Genomic DNA, 17,804 nt, shown 5'->3' on the forward strand with positions numbered 1-17,804 from the left:
AAGCTAACAGTTAGCTAAATTAATTTGGAAAAGTTCAAATGGAAAAGTGATCCAAAGTACTTAAAGTATAAAACTCTTCCTTAACTTGAGATTGAACAGCTTCTAGGAGCAATTCAAGCACATTTACTGAACGGAAGGATCATGGAAAGACCCAGGATGAGATTTGGTAAGCATTGCCTGGCAGGCAGAGAAAGCATCGTAAAGACCACCTAGTGCTGATAAAAATACCAGCGACATCCATCGGTTGGTGGATACTTCACTATACTTTATAAATTTGCAGGATTCAGCCGTCGAGATCTTTTCTACATGTAGTTCAGAGGATGGTTCCTCTGAACTACATGTACTTCTGGATGTGTCACCGTAGGCGTTCTTCTGGGAGATGTCACTTGCTTCCTGCTAGTTTGTCTGGCCTCTAGCAGGAAGGCAAGTGACATCACCCAGAAGCTAAATTAACTTACATGGGAATGGAAACCGGTCCAAAGTACAAAAAGCACAACAACACTTTTGCCATCGTCTATGTTTAGGTTGAGACTGAACAGCTTCTAGGCGCAATTCGAGCACCTTGGAAGAAGCATGAGAAAGACCCAAGATTACATTTGATCAATTCGAGAACCTTTGCTGAAAGGAAGAACACTCTTGAGATTTAGCCCTGCACACCGCGGGGAAGGCATCATAGACTATAGTGGAGTATCCATTAAAATGTCTCAATACTGAAAGCTAAAGGATCAGTTGGGGACTACTTCATAGTGTTTTGAAATGATCAGGAAGAAATTGTTCAGATCTTTTCTTATAGGGAGTTTTGATTTTTGGACAAAATACTTGCCGGTAGTATAGTCGATGCAAAGCCATTTGGTTCCTTACAGAGTTCTGGCTGGGTTCTGAGCTAACCGGAAAGCTTTAGACAGGTAGCAAACAGGGTCACAAAACCAAAAAGGTTTTAATCCACACCACAACATGCAGGCAGAGGGTTACCCATTTCCAACACAAAACCACGGTCTTCCAGCATTTTGAAACAGCTGACATCAACTGGCTCCAGCGCGTAGTAATACACTGGCTTTTTTAATTAAACAAAATAGTGATGGTGGAATCGAGAATGCTGGGTAAACCTTTTGCCTGCATGTTGTGGTGTGAATTAAAACATTTTGGTTTCATGACCGTTTGGTTTCCAGTTCGCTTGGAACCTGGTCAGAATTTTGCTAAGTAAACTAATAGCTTTGCATCGACTACACTACTGTACTGGTAAGTATTTCATACAACTTAAGGTCCAAAAACCTTAACTATCCCTTTGAATAAAGATGCCAAAATTATGGGAAATGAGCTTACCGTCGTCTCTAGGCTAGGATCAGCTAGCCTAGCTGTTGGGCAAAAATACCTCTAACGGAGTTTTAAGCTAGGCTAGCTGATCTTTATCCGCTTCCATTAATTTGTGCTAAATTAGGCTAGCTTGCAGCTGGATAGCTTTCTACTGAACGCACAGAGAGGAAATTGGTGTCCATCTTCTTGTCCGACTTGAAGATGGATACGTGTATTTCCCATAATGTTGGCGCGTTCCTTTAAGGACAGGTCTTCGTGACTGTGTCCTAATACTCCCTGGTGTTCCGTGATCTCATTGGTCTAGGATTATAGCCTAAAACCCATTCAAACATCATCACCTCATGTATACCAGTTGGTCATGATAGATTCACCAGCTAATGAGTTTACCATAACCACTGCAATGCACTAATTGTGGCAAGCACCTAATAATCAATGCCTTGGATAATATGGCTGAGGAAAGATCGAGCTGGGGCCACCTTTGGTGTGTGGATTGAATTTACAGGGCGAGTGAGTGTGTAACATAGTTGACACGAGTTGGTGTTAAGTCACGCCTACATACATATGAATCTCTTTGATTTACACCGTCCTCACTGTTCCAACAGTATTTATTTCCTGTTGAGATCCAACTCCACTTTCAACTTTGCTTGCTATACTGACTGGTCATGATCTATTTTTAAGCACCAACACTTGGAAAAAAGGTAACGGGAGATAGTTTTGACATGGCAGCAGCAATCCTTTGTCAAAAGTAACTAATGTTGTGTTCCAGACAGGTTGGAAATTCTGACTTCCTATTAGGAAAAATGCAATGGCATTCTCAGTCAGAATTCCTAGTCGGAAACCTGGGCACAATTTATCAACCCCACCTCCCAGTTTTCCGAGGTGCAGTTAAATCCGACATCCCATCAATATGGTGGGATGCACTAAAACATCAAGTTCCAGCATTGGCCTGTGCCCCCATCCATGACTTCTTTCCTTGAATCTACACATATTGATTTATGTGTCCCAATTATTTTCTACAATGAACTTACCTTTAGATTTTGAGGACCAGCATCCAAAAACAGTGTAATGCTCAAAACCTCATCATCCGTACTCGTGTGAAAAACACCTCAAGCACCTTACCACAACCTTCGACGGCCAAAGTGATTGAGACTTGGAAGTATGATTACATGAGCCATTTAGTTTAAGTCCACTTCAGATGGAGGTTCACACTTACAATCTGATGCCGATTGATTGCAATCAGGATACTAATGTACTGCAGGTTAAAGTGATTAATTTAATTTCCATGATCCTGATCTGTTTTTATGCATATTATGATGAACATGACCATCGCCTAAAACCCCTGAATAATATATAGGTAAGGTAAACAAGAAAATATACATGTTGACTGCTGTTTTGATAGGGTTAGGGTCTTTACTCTTGGCTACACATTTGTTAATACAGACTGTATGGATCTATTTATGACGTGAAATTAATCTCGGCCCGGTACAGGGCCCGTCGGGCTTAAGGGGTTAATAAGGTCTGCATCTTGCCAATAAAAAGGTGCAAAAAAAATACTGAAGACAAATTTGATCCCAGGGACAGTAATCATGTCAATTTTAATGGCAACAACACTAAAACTATTGAAAGACAACACATATCGAAAGGCATAATGTAATGTACTGCAATGCATAATATTTTTCTTTTTTTAAACTTTTTAAACTACTCCATAGTAAAAATGTAAGCCAGGTGCGGCAGTAACATAAAAAAAAGCTTCTACATAAAACAGACAGTGGAAGGCTCTTATGTCAAATCCTAGTGGGATTTAAACAAGCTACAATATTAGCTGATCAAAAAGCTCTGGGTTTGAGTTGTTTTACTTAAGTCAGATTTATAGATTCCAGAAAACCTCAAAGATGCTACACAAACGTCAAGACTTATTTCCATTGTGGTCCTTGGTAAAGATTGATCGATATGTGTGAATGTTTGTCAGGGATACTTTTTTTTTTGCTCAACCAGACTTGAATGAACATGAACATTCTACTGTACATAACCTATGACAAAAAATATGACCCATTATCTTAAGTCTGTTTGGTACATTCCTGACCATTACTACTTGGTCCTTTTTTAGTTTGTATGAAGTAACCCATCTAGTTGAGGATCTCTCGATGCGTATTTTCACCAAATGTCATCTGCAAAAAGGCTGCAACTAGAGACCCATGTCAGCTAACCAAGGAGCCCCCAACCTAACAAAAAAAACTTTAGTTATTCATATTCATAAGATACACCCACTCACTCTTGCCAATAAAAACAATGCATTTCCCAGAAGTTCATTGTACAAGACCAAATCCCCCAAAATGGTCTGAAAAGGTTATTGGAAATCAAAATGCAAAAGACACCAGGTCTAATATTGTAGTTACCCACAGTCCTCCTAGCCGTGCGAAATCTGGTGCTGAAGGAATGTCTCCAAGCAGGAGAAAGTCTCTGTGCATTCAGTACATTCATAAAGAACCTCTGACGGGTTACCATGATCACCTCGAGTGTCCTCGTCCTCTATATCCTCTACATTAACCTTCTCCAGGTCAGGGTCCCGATTGGCACCAGCGGTGGAAGATATCGGTCCAGTAACATGTGCTTTTCTTGCACGTGGACTTGGGTGATTCTCAATGTGGTGCTCCAGAGCGCTGGAGCTCCTGAATCGCGCCGGACACTGGGGGCACTTCTTCACTGATTCAGTAGGTTCCTTATTGTGATAGCGCAGATGCCTTTGGTAGACGCACAGCAGCCCGAATGTCTTCCCGCATTCTTGACACTTGTAGTTGATCCTCGGCTTAGAACTCAACTTCCCCATTCGCCTCCCGTTTTGCTCCTCCTGCTCCAATACGCTTTCTTCACTGTCTGACGACTGGTTGTATTTCATCTCCTTACGAGAGGTCAGCAGCGTGGCTCCGAGTTGGGGAGATGTGTGCAATGCCATGTGTTTCATCCCCGGTTTCTTGTCCATTTCCACTTTGTGATACATGGCGACATGCCGTCTAACGTCACAGCGTTGAGGAAAGTGTCTCCCACAGAACACACACGTGTGCATGGTACCCTTGTGGTATCTCATGTGCCGAGATAAACTACTAGAGTGGTTAAACACACGGTTGCAGCATTTGCATGGGTGCACTTTGCCGTTAGGATTACCCCTCCGTCTTCTGCCTCTTCTCACCCCAATCATTGTCCTCCTAAACGTCTTTTGCGATTCTTGGTTTAGCTGATCTATTTCTTCCTGGGTTTGATGGGTCAGATGGTGTTCCTTCAGAGCCGCTAACTTCTGGAAACGATCTCCGCATAAGCCACATCTGTAAGGTCTAGAAGATTCAGCGTTGTCTTCGCAATCACTAGTATTACCAGTTCCATCATTATTGGGATTATTCAGATCGATAGATATGCCGTTGCTGTGATACTTGTCATGCGACGTCTCCTCTAGCTTCTTCGACTTGACCTCCATTTCTGATGCAAGTCTAATGTCGGGTTCTATTCCTTTACAATGGTAAAGTGAGTGTGTCTGGAAATCCGACAGCCAGAAGAAGATTAACTTGCACTTCTTACACGGATAGGTTTTCTCTGCCCTTTTCTCCAGATTATTTTCAGACTTGCTCAAGGGTTTAGCACTGCGCGGCTGATGGCACGCTTTCTGATGAGCATTTAATATGTCCAGTTTCAGGAATCGTTTACCGCAGTGTCCACAGCAGTAGAATCGCTCGCGGGCGTGGTTTTGTAGATGCATCTTCAGCTCCTCTCTGCCCTCGAAGATCTTACAACACAACGTGCACTTGTAACCTCGCTCCGTGTTCCGATATTGCTGATGGCGATGCAAACTCAGTTGGCTGTTAAAAGATCGGTTGCATATTTCACAACGGTAATGGCCCTGGGGAGATTTGTCCGGGTTCAAGGTAGCCTCCGGAGGCTTTGCCCTTAAGGCATCTCTATGAGGGGAGAAGAGTGGCGGAGGAGCTGGAGTGATGGTTGGGGATTTGATAGGGGAGGGGTGAGGAGCGGGGTGATGCGGTGGCAAAGAACTGGGAGGATTCGGCTTGACCGAGGTGTAATGGGACTGCTCGAAACCGTTCACGACCGTCAGTGTACCGTTTTCGTGGAGCACATATTCTCGAGCGACTTCAAATCCATTGGAGGAACCGTCTAAAGGAAATGAATCCAAAGGTCCATGAATAGTCATGTGCATCAACAGCTTCGGGTACTGGTTGAAACCATTACCACACTCGGTGCAGATGAAGGATTCTTCATCGGGTTGTTTAGAGGTGGCACTATCCATTGAGTAGTTTTTTTTGATGATAAAATTACAAAATTGTCCAATTAATGATGGCATCACGTCTCAATCCATGTAAGGGTGTAAATCCCCTCAGACATCCTTGAATTTGTTTTCATTAGTTGGCACATATGACAATATTAACAGTCCATTGTCTTTCAAACTTAACAAATCTCTTGGTTCTCTTTTCTTTAAAAAAGGTAGGTAAAAATAGCTACAATGGTTAGATCCAATCTTCATGTCCACCACTCCGATGATCCCTTCTTGTTATGTTGGCACCTGAAAGAAAGATGGAGGAAAAACTAAATTAGAACGTCATCAAACCATCTAAGCCTATGTCAAAACAGGTTTCTAACACAAAACAAGATATTTTAGAAAATTAGGCCTATGCCATATGGCTGTAATCACACATTGCAAATGACTCAAGATTACTGTAACTGCCTTACACTAAACTGACCTGAACTTCAAAACATAAAGTGAACCTGATACCAAAGTTGACTGGTAGTTCAACTGACTTGTCCTTGCTGAAAGCTGCAGTAGTCTGTATGACACACCCATACAGACAATTAGCTGAGCAACAGAACACTGCCTGCCTGGGCCTGAATTCACTGCCCATTCAGCCGGTCAGATTTGCCGACCATGTCCAGTTGCACAGCTGCTCTATGTAATTCCGCACAACGGTGGCACCATGTGGCCATGAAAGGTAACTGCTCAGTGTTTTACACAGACAAACAAAGGATGAGAGAAAACGGTAAGAAAAAAATGTATTTCTTCAAAACAAGCAAATCTTGTTTGCAGAGAAGGTTTCCTGCCACTGGTGATGCCCGGCCCGAGGATTGTATGGGCAATTATGTCGGGTTGAATTAGGGCTTGGCGATAAAACGATAACTATCGCGATAAATTATTTCCTCGAAATAAACATGAAACGTAGTCGCAAAGTGTCGATATATCGATTTTCCAAGCTTGGATATGAGCACACGCACTAACAACCAATCAGTGAAGGAGATGGCCGACAGCGGAAGGAGACCCGGAAGGAGACCCGGAGGTAGGACTCAAGTAGTAAACAAGGCTGGCTAGGGGAATTAGCTTGCACGGCGCTATTTTATAATTTACGTGCCGAGTGGGTGTGTGGCGTGAATTCTGAGGCCACGGTTATAGTAGTGTGGGGTATACAGTGGACGTCGTTGCAATGTATTGGGGCGAAACAGAGTATTTTAGGGTCATATTTAGTACATTGTCATGGAATACACCGCTTGGAAACAACAGGCTGGCTAGGATAATTAGCTTGCACGGCGCTATTTTATAATTTAGGTGCAGAGTGGGTGTGTGGCGTGAATTCTGAGGGTAACGGTTCGAGTAGTGTGGGGTATACGGTGGATGTCGTTGCAATGTATTGGGGTGGAACGGAGTATTTTAGGGTCATATTTAGTACATTGTCATGGAATACACTGGCTCTGGCTAACTGCTAACGTGCGCGGACTGATGACGACATCAACTCGAGACATTTGCAGCAGCAAAACAAGTCTATTAATAGCCCGTCCATCGGCGCCGGGCATAAGAAGTTAATTAAACTTGACAGACATTATATCGACGATAATTATCGATATCGAGTTATATGAAAATAATTTTATAATTTTATCGCGATAATGTTTTTGGCCATATCGCCCAGCCCTAGGTTGAATGCATTGCTGTTTAGGATGGGTCTTGTCTTGTTCAGCCAGACTCCATGATTTTGATTGCTAAAGAATCTTTTCCAACAAAACATTGTGCAGTTTTAAAACAATATTCTTTTTCAAACAATGCTGACTAGGGATGTCCCGATCCGATCACGTGATCGGAATCGGCGTCGATCACGTGCTTTTCAGAGGATCGGGGATCGGGAAAAAATAATAATAAAAATCGGCAGTCAAAAAAAGAAAATTTTTATTCAACAAACATGACCATGTCCACGTCTTAAACTCATACAGAGGCCTTAGTTTTGGTTTTAAATTACATATACTATATCATCATTAATGTATTTATTGTCACACAGAGCAGAATAATTGTCCACAACAAACACATTCCCCTTTAATTTTCACCGTTGCAACAAACACCCCTTTAATTTAGACGCTACACGCTACACGCTCGACCACATCACAACAACAGTACAACACGTCGCTCCCGAAACACGGTTAATATCCACTGACTTGAGCAGCTAGACTTAATGTCAGAGGTTTGGAACTAAGCATTTTAAAATAGAAAGTCAAGCCAGTTGCAATGTTTGCAAGGAGGACAGGCTGGAGGCGAAGTTTTCAGACTAACTTTTCACCTGGAGGATAACGTTACGTGACTGAGGATTATCGTCGGCGTTTCAGACCAGAATGGACCATTACGTAAGTCGAACACTGAATGTATACTAATGTGCAAACATATATTGAAACTTTTAATATTTCTCATATGAAGCAGAAGCACATTTCTCAGGGTGAATGTAATAACAAAAGCCTCCGCTCTCGCGCCCCGGACTATAGGCAACAGATGGGCTTGTCTCGCTCTGCCAGTTTCTGACAAAAATGCGTCAAAATTGATTACTAATGTGAAAGATCGGATCGGAAACGATCAGATCGATAGATATTTAAAATCACATGATCGGGATCGGATCGGAAGCAAAAAAAGGCGATCGGGACATCCCTAATGCTGACTGTTGGTAAGGACATTTAATATAAGAGCTTGGTTACAGGCGTGCTCCACAGATTTGACTACAAGTTCTACAATTGTGAAGAGAGGAAGCCATGGTGGGACTCGGTAGGCAACAGAAAAGACACATTTTAATTTAGCCTACTTATACTTATGTTATTGCACATACCGCAGACAGTTTATTCTGTTAATTGTTGCTTTTTATTCCTTTATGCTGTGGAGCAAATAGAGTGTAAGAATTGCATTGTACTTGTTGCATATGCATAAAACAACAGAGACATCATGAGTGTCTACACTAGGGGTGTAACGGTACGCAAATACGTACTGTACCGCCTCAATGTGGTCCTCTGGTACAGTACCGAACGATTGCAACGGTACGGAACCTTTTTTTGCGGAACTTAAATCCCCCCGTCCCAAATATAACGTGCACAACTAACCGGATGTTGTTTGTTCATCCCACGCAGCTACGCTGAACGATAGCTGTAATTCAGCATAGCATATTAGCCTTAGTATGGCGGGTGCAGCAGCAATACTAACCGACAAGCCAGAGCTAGAAGATGCTCCCACAACATTCAAGTCTCCCGTTTGGGATAATTTCGGATTCCCAGTTAACGACAGTAATGGACAAAGACGGGTGGATGGCACAAAAGCTACGTGCCGGCTAGAGCCCCTTTCGTGACTGATGCAAGCCTCGCATCACAGTCACGAAAGGGGCTACGTGCCGGCATTGTTAAACTTTTTTGCGAACTTTTTCACGCATTTGAAACGGCATCACCCGAATGTGAATATCACTGGTACACGGAGGAAACAGACCGTAGTGCAAACCCAGCTCCCCGTGGCATTCAAGCAGCATCTCGCTATTAATTCAGACCGGGCCAAAGCAACAACAAACGCCATAGGTGTTTTTATAGCAGCAGTTCTGCAACCATACTCGGTTGTCGAGAACACAGGGTTTAAGCACATGTTAAAAGTAATAGAGCCCCGCTACTAGGGCTGGGCGATATGGCCTAAATATGATATCATGATATTTTCTGACCTTTCGGCGATACACGATCACGCATCACAATGTTTTTCTTTTTTTCCCCAAACAATTCATTATGAGGCTTACCAAGACAGTATTTGAGTTTGCAAGCTAACATTAAAGACAAAATAAAATACACATGCATTTAGCATTTTTATATTATATATTAGATTTAGATTATTGGATTATTAGATTATATATTGCATATATTTAGCCATGAGATATTATATGATTTAGATATGAAATATGATGAATTGAAAATGGGGGACCCTGATGTAAACTAGATGAAAGTCTTTCTCTGGTCTGCATCCTCCAGTCCACTGTTGACTGTTGTTGTATTGAGCTGTACTGTATTGTACCCATGCTGCAATCTGTTAATAACGTTTTCATTCATTCAGACGGCAAACAGAATAATTTTGATTGACAGTCGCGTCTGCCAATTACGTCACACCGCTTGCACCCGCCCTGCTGTTCTTAGCACCAATCGGCAAGCGCGTATTCATTTTTTACTTCCGCCATTGGAGAGCTCAATGACAACAACGGCAGCGGTAGCTCGCCGCGGCCGACGTTTAGCTTTTAGGTCCGCAGAATGACTAAACGACTGGAGGCATAATGATTTTACTGCAACGGATGTTATAATAAAAGCCTTTCCATACATCTGTCTGATTGAAAACTTTATTAACAGACCGCAGAATGGGCACAACTGAGTCAGCACGGGCTGAGATATGAACGACTAATGCTTGCTATATCTAGGTCGACCTCGGACGTTGCTATATAAATACGCTGATGTTATTGAAAGTGTAACTATATAACGTTAATGCCACAAAACGAATGCCTTTGTTATCATAAGTAGTAACTTTTGATGCAGTAGTGTGTGTGTGGGGCGGCGCTGTTCAAAAGTGTCAACGTGTGGACCAGATTGACGCAACACAAGCCTCTTGGGCAAAACATCACGATATCCACGATACGTTTAAAAAGTGTATCGTTAATGAACTGTACCCGATATTTATATAATATCGTCATATCGCCCAGCCCTACCCGCTACCTAGTTTCCTCTCGTCCGTATTTCAGCCAGCAAGTCATACCAGCTCTGTATAAACAAGCACACGCTACAGTCAGGGGAGGAAACTAACTTTTTGGCTTACCAGCCAACTGGCGAGTATCTGATTTTTTTTACCAGCCAAACCGATTTTTTACCAGACAAAAAAAATCGCTAATTGTGATTTTACTTCTTTGTATGTCAAGCCGCGTCAATGTTGTGTATGCATCTGGGTAGGCACACTGTGCCTTTAAGACAGCACGGTGGTCTTACGACAGTGCTGTGAAGTACCGTCAAGTGTTGTGTAGGGATGGGAATTGATAGGATTTTATCGATACGATTCCATTATCGATTCTGCTTATCGATTCGATTCTTTATCGATTCTCTTATCGATACCTGATCAATTTATAATTTAAATAAATAAATTGGAAATGCAACAGAACTAAGCTGGTTAGAATAACAACATGCAACTTGACATTTCTGATTGTCATTTATTGTTGAGCCCCCATGTCAGGGGCGACAGTGGCTCGGGAGGTAGAGCAGTCGTCTGGCAATCCGGAGGTTCCCGGTTCGATTCCCGCTCCTCCCGGGCAGCGTGTCGATGTGTCCTTGAGCAAGACACTTAACCCCTAACTGCTCCCGATGAGCAGGTTGGCACCTTGCATGGTTGCCTGCGCCGTCGTTGTGTGAATGTGTGAGTGATTGGGTAAAATGTAAGGAACAAATTGTAAAGCGCTTTGGATAAAAGCGCTATATAAAAAAGCAGCCATTTACCATGTCAGAAAAATACAAAAACTGTAAAAAATAAAACATTAACTATAGCCTACACTTAAATAAAATAATGTATTTGAGATTCTCTTAAAATGTATTTATTTTTTTATTCTTAAACTAATTTAATCTATTGAATAACAGTCGTTATTCCTCTGACTTCTGTCTCACACACACACACACACACACACACACACACACACACACACAGAGCTCCCTCCCCGGGCCCCTGTCCTGTAGGTATTGGCTTGTGTTGCTACACGGACACATTTGTATGTTGCACCATGGTACTTCCTGTCTGACGGACTTAGTAAATAAACAATCCGGCTCTTATTATATGTGAACTAAAGAGTACAATGTTTACAGAACAGTCCCCACCCGCTGTTTTATTGTATTTGTACCTGTACTATCCGCTGTCAGCTGTTTATCTCTCTTTGTGAGCTTGATTAAATAGCGTTAGCTCACGTTAGCTAGCGATAGCTCCGCGGCTAATTTTAGCTCACCCTAAACTAAATCAATGAAAGCATTCAAGTAGTTTTCACTGCACATAGAAGTAGCCAAACAGCGGGAGCATTTCGGGAGCATATGACCAAAAGCCAGGCAATTTCGAGCCCTTAAGGAATCAAATAGAGTCTGCCATGGCTACATGCTAACGCGCGCAACTGTAGGAAAAACCTGGCAGCGTTAAGGGAATCGAAAGTCACAGGAGCCACACGGTTCCAGGCATCGGCCAATTAGGAACCGGTTCCCAACGGGAACCGGTTTTCGATTCCCATCCCTAGTGTTGTGGTAACGTCAGTTGGGTTGGTGTGCTGTTGACGTTGTGCACAGTGCACTGGTTGAGCTAGCCCCTTTCGTGACTGCGATGTGCAAGCCAGGGGCTTTTGAGCATGAAATAAAATGTCTAACCTTACGTCGTAGTCCGGTGCTTTTTTGGAAACATTATAGTCATAACAGATATACACCTAGCTGGCTGCTTTGAGCACACGGGGCTAACGTTAGCTAGCAAGCAGCTATATACAGTTCCAGTAGACTAACATTACACCTCTGTGATTTAAATGTGTCCTTAGTAACTTATACTCGATGGTTGTACTAGGGTTGGATGCAGTTCCCCGTTGGTCAGTCTGTCTGTTTTCCATATTCTGCTGTGTTTAACGGTATCTGTTTGCGAGTGCTCCTGATGGCTAGCCTAGTAGTACAACGGGACTTTTATTATTATATGTCCGCGGGTTGGCCAGTACTGCGCAAACGTTTATTAAACATATGTCCGCGGGTGGTCTTGTGCAGTGCTCTCGTGGCACTGTCAACTAAAGCGAACACTCAGAAGACGCGCACCGTTTGCCAGTGCAGTGATTGCAGAATGTTTTATTTTTTTGTATACTCGCCAGACTGGCGAGTGGTCTTCATGAATCACTCGCCAAACGTAAAAAATACTCGCATTTGGCGAGTAAAGTGGCCTAATTTCCTCCCCTGGCTACAGTTGTCCACGACTTATCCAAGGCATCTGCTATATAATAATCTTCAGATTTACTTTAAGTGTTATTAGTAGGTTACAGCAGTAAAGTTTGCTCAGTAAATTATGGCCAATTTGTTTTATATTGTTTAATAGTTAAATAAATAAATAGATAAATGAAAAGCTATTTTTTGTTTTGTATTTCTTCCCCTGCCCCACTGTACCGAAAATCATACCGAACCGTGACTTCAAAACCGAGGTACGTACCGAACCGTGGATTTTGTGTACCATTACACCCCTAGTCTACACTGATCCGTTGTGCCTGTCCGTGTCTGGTTTTAATTATTCATCAATGAGGAGTATCCATTTGTTAGACAGGGCCAATGATGTGTCCATCTCCCGTCTCCGACCCTCACTCTCAGACTCTGTGGCGGAGACCCTGATCCACTCATTTGTCACCTCCCGGTTGGACTATTGTAATGGAGTCCTGTTCGGGGTACCCAGCAAAGCCCTGGACAGGCTCCAGTATGTCCAGAACTCAGCTGCCAGGGTTCTCACTCACACCAAGCCCTGGCAGCACATCACCCCCACCCTCATCCATCTCCACTGGCTTCCAGTCAGGTTCCGCATCACCTTCAAACTCCTGCTCCTCACCTACAAATCCCTCCATGCCCTCGCCCCCCGGTACCTGTCTGATCTCCTCCACCAGTACACTCCATCCCGGAACCTACGATCCTCTGATCTAGGTCTCCTCTCCATCCCTCGCACCAGGTTACGGACTTTTGGGGACAGAGCCTTCAGCGTGGCGTCCCCTACCCTCTGGAACTCTCTCCCCCCCGAAATCCGCAACGCCCCAACCCTGGACACCTTCAAATCCGCTCTAAAAACACACCTCTTCACCAAGGCTTTCCCCATCAGTTAGTTTTAGATTAAATTAGGTCCCTCATCCCCTCTTCCCCCTCCCCCCCTACTTTCCTTGCCCTATTTTTTGTCCTGATTGTAAAGCGACCTTGGGTTCTATGAAAGGCGCTATATAAATTTGATTTATTATTATTATTATTATTATCTCTGCCAGATTTGTGTTTTGTTTTTATAGACAAAAGGTTGAGAAGATGACATTTTGGGGGATTTCGATTCAGAGTTCAGATTCAGAGAATCAATCGAAATTAGTATTTGATTTTTACCTTGGAAATCACCGGTTCGCAATTCTTCCCTTTTACTCTCCACCCCCCACCTACTTGCGTTCCTCTGAAGAAAAGGCAGACGGCTTGCTCTCCGAGTTAATTCCACTTGGTGTAATCTTGGTCACATCATGATTAATTACTGGCTCTAAGTATGAGACCATACTTCCTAGCGGCACGGTGGTGTAGTGGTTAACACTGTCGCCTCACAGCAAGAAGGTCCAGGGTTCGATTCCCGCTTGGGGACCAGGTTTCCATGATGCCAGTTACCCAGGTGGGGTATCTCCCAGGCCTTTCTGTGTGGAGTTTGCATGTTCTCCCCGTGCTCGCAAGGGTTTCCCCCCCGATGAGATAAACCCAATGGAAAAACATGCACAACAACAGATCGCTAACGCTGTGGCGTCCTTGACGAAGACGGACAGGAGCACTTGGATTGGTCCCCTGGCGCGGCTCACGTTGACGCCGGTCTGCTCCCGGCTGCCCTTGGGGGGGAAGGACGACGGGATGGGTTAATCGCAGAGACAAATCGCATCTGCAATCCTAAAGAGACAATGCATGCGTGTGTGTTCCGGTGTGTGTGCTAAAACTAACCGCTGTGTGTACCGCTAAAAACATTGAGTGTCGTTGCATGCCGAATAAAGACCTCTGCAACAGGTCCTGCATTATTATTATTATTTACCACGGGAGCTAACATGGCGTCGTGGTAGGGCTGGGCGATATGGCCAAAAACGTTATCGTAATAAAATACAATTATTTTCATATAACTCGATATCGATAATTATCATCGATATACATTTCTGTCAAGTTTAATTAACTTATTTTTTTTGTATTTTATTTTTTTATTATTTTTTAAACAAACGCATAAACAAACATGACAACACACGATTAGATATACAAGCATTGTTAACAGTGCACATCAGTTAAATCACCATTTGGATAAATGTCTTATACAAGATATACCCCTAATACCTGCTATCTATTCCCCTACACACATATGCTCTTGCTCGCACCCCCCGCCCTGGACCCCCCAATGGATAATCCATCCATTATCATTCGCTCCTAACCAGACACTACCATTAAATGCTAGCTTTTATTCTCTCCACCACTTCTAACCACATTGTCAATTTGGATTCATTGAGACCCAAAATTCTTGCTGTAGATATTTCTAGATAAATCACATCGAGATATGTAAGAATCCAGACCTTTCGGCAAATTTTTTCCGGTTGAAACCATTGTGATGCTATCAGTTTTTTAGCCACTGTAATACCAGATAAAACCAATCTCTTTAGCTGTATAGGTACTGCATACTCAAAAACATCATTCAGCAATAATACAGAGGGGTGTACAGGTATATTCAGAATTAAGAGATTTGATAATTGCTGGGTCACTTCTTCCCAGAATATCTTAACTGGTGGGCAGTCCCAATACATGTGCATAAATGTCCCCTCGTCCCCATTTGTACATAAGGAGCATTTGGAGTCTTGTTTAAGACCCATTCTGTTCAGTCTTATAGGAGTCTTATAGGTTTAATTAACTTCTTATGCCCGGCGCGACGGGCTATTAATAGACTCACTTGTTTTGATGGGGTAGAACGAAGCCGTCACTACGAGACGAGTTGGAGCCGTCGCGTGTCGAGCAAGCCAACCCTTTGAGAAGCGTTGTGGTCCCGGCTTGAATTTTCCATGAATGTGTCCAAGTCCATAATCCATATAAATCCATTTTGTTATATCCAACACAGTCTGAATGAATGTTTCTTCCTTGTGATTATGCCGCGTGATTATTATCAAACCACCAAAACTGAATGTCTTGTCTCGAGTTGATGTCGTCATCAGTCCGCGCACCTTCTTCTATGCAGTGTACACGGCCCAGTGCATAGATTATTATATTCCACCAGGGGGCAATCTACCGCCACTGGATCATATGCATAGAATGGAACACTGTTTGGTCCAAGCTTGGAAAATCGATATATCAAAACTTTGCGACCACTTTTCATGTTTATTTCGAGGAAATAATTTATCGCGATGATTATCGTTATCGTTTTATCGCCCAGCCCTACGTCGTGGTCACCGCTTACATTCCACAGAGCACTGTGGGTGGCGTCATCCACTCCACAGGCGCGGGACTGCAGACGAAAGATCCAGACGCATTTCATCATCATCAATGGGGACTTCAACCACGTCAAACTAGCCAAAGGAATGATCAACTTCACACAGTATGTGAAATACAAAACCACTGGACCTGCAGCTCCACTGCTACCCCGCCCGCTTGGGGCTCGGACCATAACCTCATCCAACTCGCACCCACATACGAGCCCGTCATCAGGAGAAAGCCAGCCATCACCAGGCTTGTCACACAGTGGTCTGCTGAAGTTGAAGAGGAGCTGAGGGAGTACCTTAGTACAACTGACCTGGGACCTGTTTGAGAGAATACATGGGGATACTATCAACGGACTCTCCCACTGCATCACATTAGGTTCTGTGAGGGAAGAACTTTACCCACAAAAAGGTATGCTGTTCCCCCAACAACAAACCCTGGATCAACAAGGACATAAAAAACCAACTGTTCAACAGGAAAATGAGGGATTTTATGGCAGAGGACATTGAGGGGGCCAAGGTTGTCCAAAAGGAGCTACAGATCTCAGGGCAGCCATAGGACAGCTATAAAGACAGACTAGAGGGGAAGCTACAGGCAGACTGCTCAAACAAGTTTTTCAGGGGGGCTCAAGAAAATAACAGGCTTCAAGAAGCAACCGGGTGGAGGGGCTCCCCGGAATGTGCAAATTAGTTTAAATAGTTCCCCCCCCCCCCCCATCAGCACCAATGTCCTCCCCCACTCCACTCCAGACAGCAGCAGCCTGTTCTACTCCCCACACGCCAGCACCACCCCGCCGAGCCCCATCGCTTCCAGCCAGGTACGGAGGCAGCTCTCCAGGATCAGTGTGACCAAGGCCAGAGGACCAGACAACACCAACCCCAGGGTGCTCAAGGTGTTGTCTGGTCAGCTGGTAGCATTTACATTTAGCCGACGCTTTTATCCATAGAAGTTCTGAACAACTGTACAACCAAGGAAACATCGGAGTGAAAGACGGCATCATCTACATGCTCCACAGAGCTATACACACCTGGAGAGGCTGTGCAGCAGTGAGAATCATGTTATTTGAATTATCCAGCGCCTTTAATACTATCCAGCCTCTGTGGCTAGTGGCTCACAGCAATGCATCTGGATCACAGCCTGGTGGTCTGGATCACCGATTACCTCACCAACAGACCACAGTACGTCCGACTGCAGGGCAGCCAGTCAGATGTGCTGGTGAGCAGCACCAATGCCCCCCAAGAAACCACACTGTCACCCTTCCTGTTTACCCTCTACACCCCTGACTTCAGCTACAAGTCAAGCACGTGCCACCAACAGAAGTTCTCTGATGACACCTCCATCATCAGTTACATCATGGACGAAAATGTGGATGAGTGCTAGACGAAGGAGCTGGTGGTGGACTTTAGGCGGGGCAAGAAGAGGCCCCCCACTGCCATCACCATACGAGGGGAGGAGGTAGAGATGGTGGAGACCTACAAGTTCCTGGGAGTACACTTGAACAGTAGACTGGACTGGTCGAACAACACCAAGGCCATCTAAAAGAAAGGACCTCCTCTTCTTCGCCGTAGAATGCTGGGAGGGTAACATCAACTCAAGAGACAATAACAAACCGAACTGTAGTGAGAGCGAGTGGAGCTGGTCAAACTAGAGGTGGTAGCCAAGAAGAACTGCCTCGGCTAGTCGTTCGTGCCAGTAGCCATCAGGCTCCACAACCGTGGGCTGGTGAACTTGAGAACTGTTCGGACCATCCGAGTCTTAATTATAAACACTGCATGGACTCTAGGGGTGGGGGAAAATGTGATTCTTAAATGCATCACGATGTGGACGTGGACAATTTTGAATCGATTCACAAATGTCAAAAAACTATTTTTCAAACAAAATGTTGAAAGAAAGAAAAAAAGGCAGAATGCGGAACTCAGAACGAAGCCAGTCTATGGAATGCACTAACAGAAAACAGCTGTGACCTGCCTATA

At 43.9% G+C, this 17,804-nt stretch overlaps 1 protein-coding gene across 3 annotated transcripts in view; it reads right to left on the reverse strand.

The window, feature by feature from the left end:
• Positions 1-2,891: 2,891 nt before the first annotated feature.
• fpr1 (formyl peptide receptor 1) overlaps positions 2,892-17,804 on the reverse strand; it is an 87,560-nt gene continuing 72,647 nt past the window's right edge. The window contains exons 1-2 of one of the 3 annotated variants that reach the window (XM_084308901.1): positions 13,904-14,015; positions 2,892-5,881 (exon numbers count right to left, since the gene is read on the reverse strand). In XM_084308901.1, coding sequence (XP_084165027.1) covers positions 3,722-5,662 — 1,941 coding nt within the window. In that variant the 5' untranslated portion in view covers positions 5,663-5,881; positions 13,904-14,015 and the 3' untranslated portion in view covers positions 2,892-3,721. Of the gene's footprint in view, positions 5,882-13,903; positions 14,016-17,804 lie in introns of those variants that run through there. The other 2 variants (XM_084308900.1, XM_084308902.1) reach the window with 2 other exon arrangements.

This window comes from Notolepis coatsorum (assembly GCF_963971535.1).
Source record: "Notolepis coatsorum genome assembly, chromosome: 2".
In the NCBI taxonomy this organism is placed as follows: Eukaryota; Metazoa; Chordata; class Actinopteri; order Aulopiformes; family Paralepididae; genus Notolepis; species Notolepis coatsorum.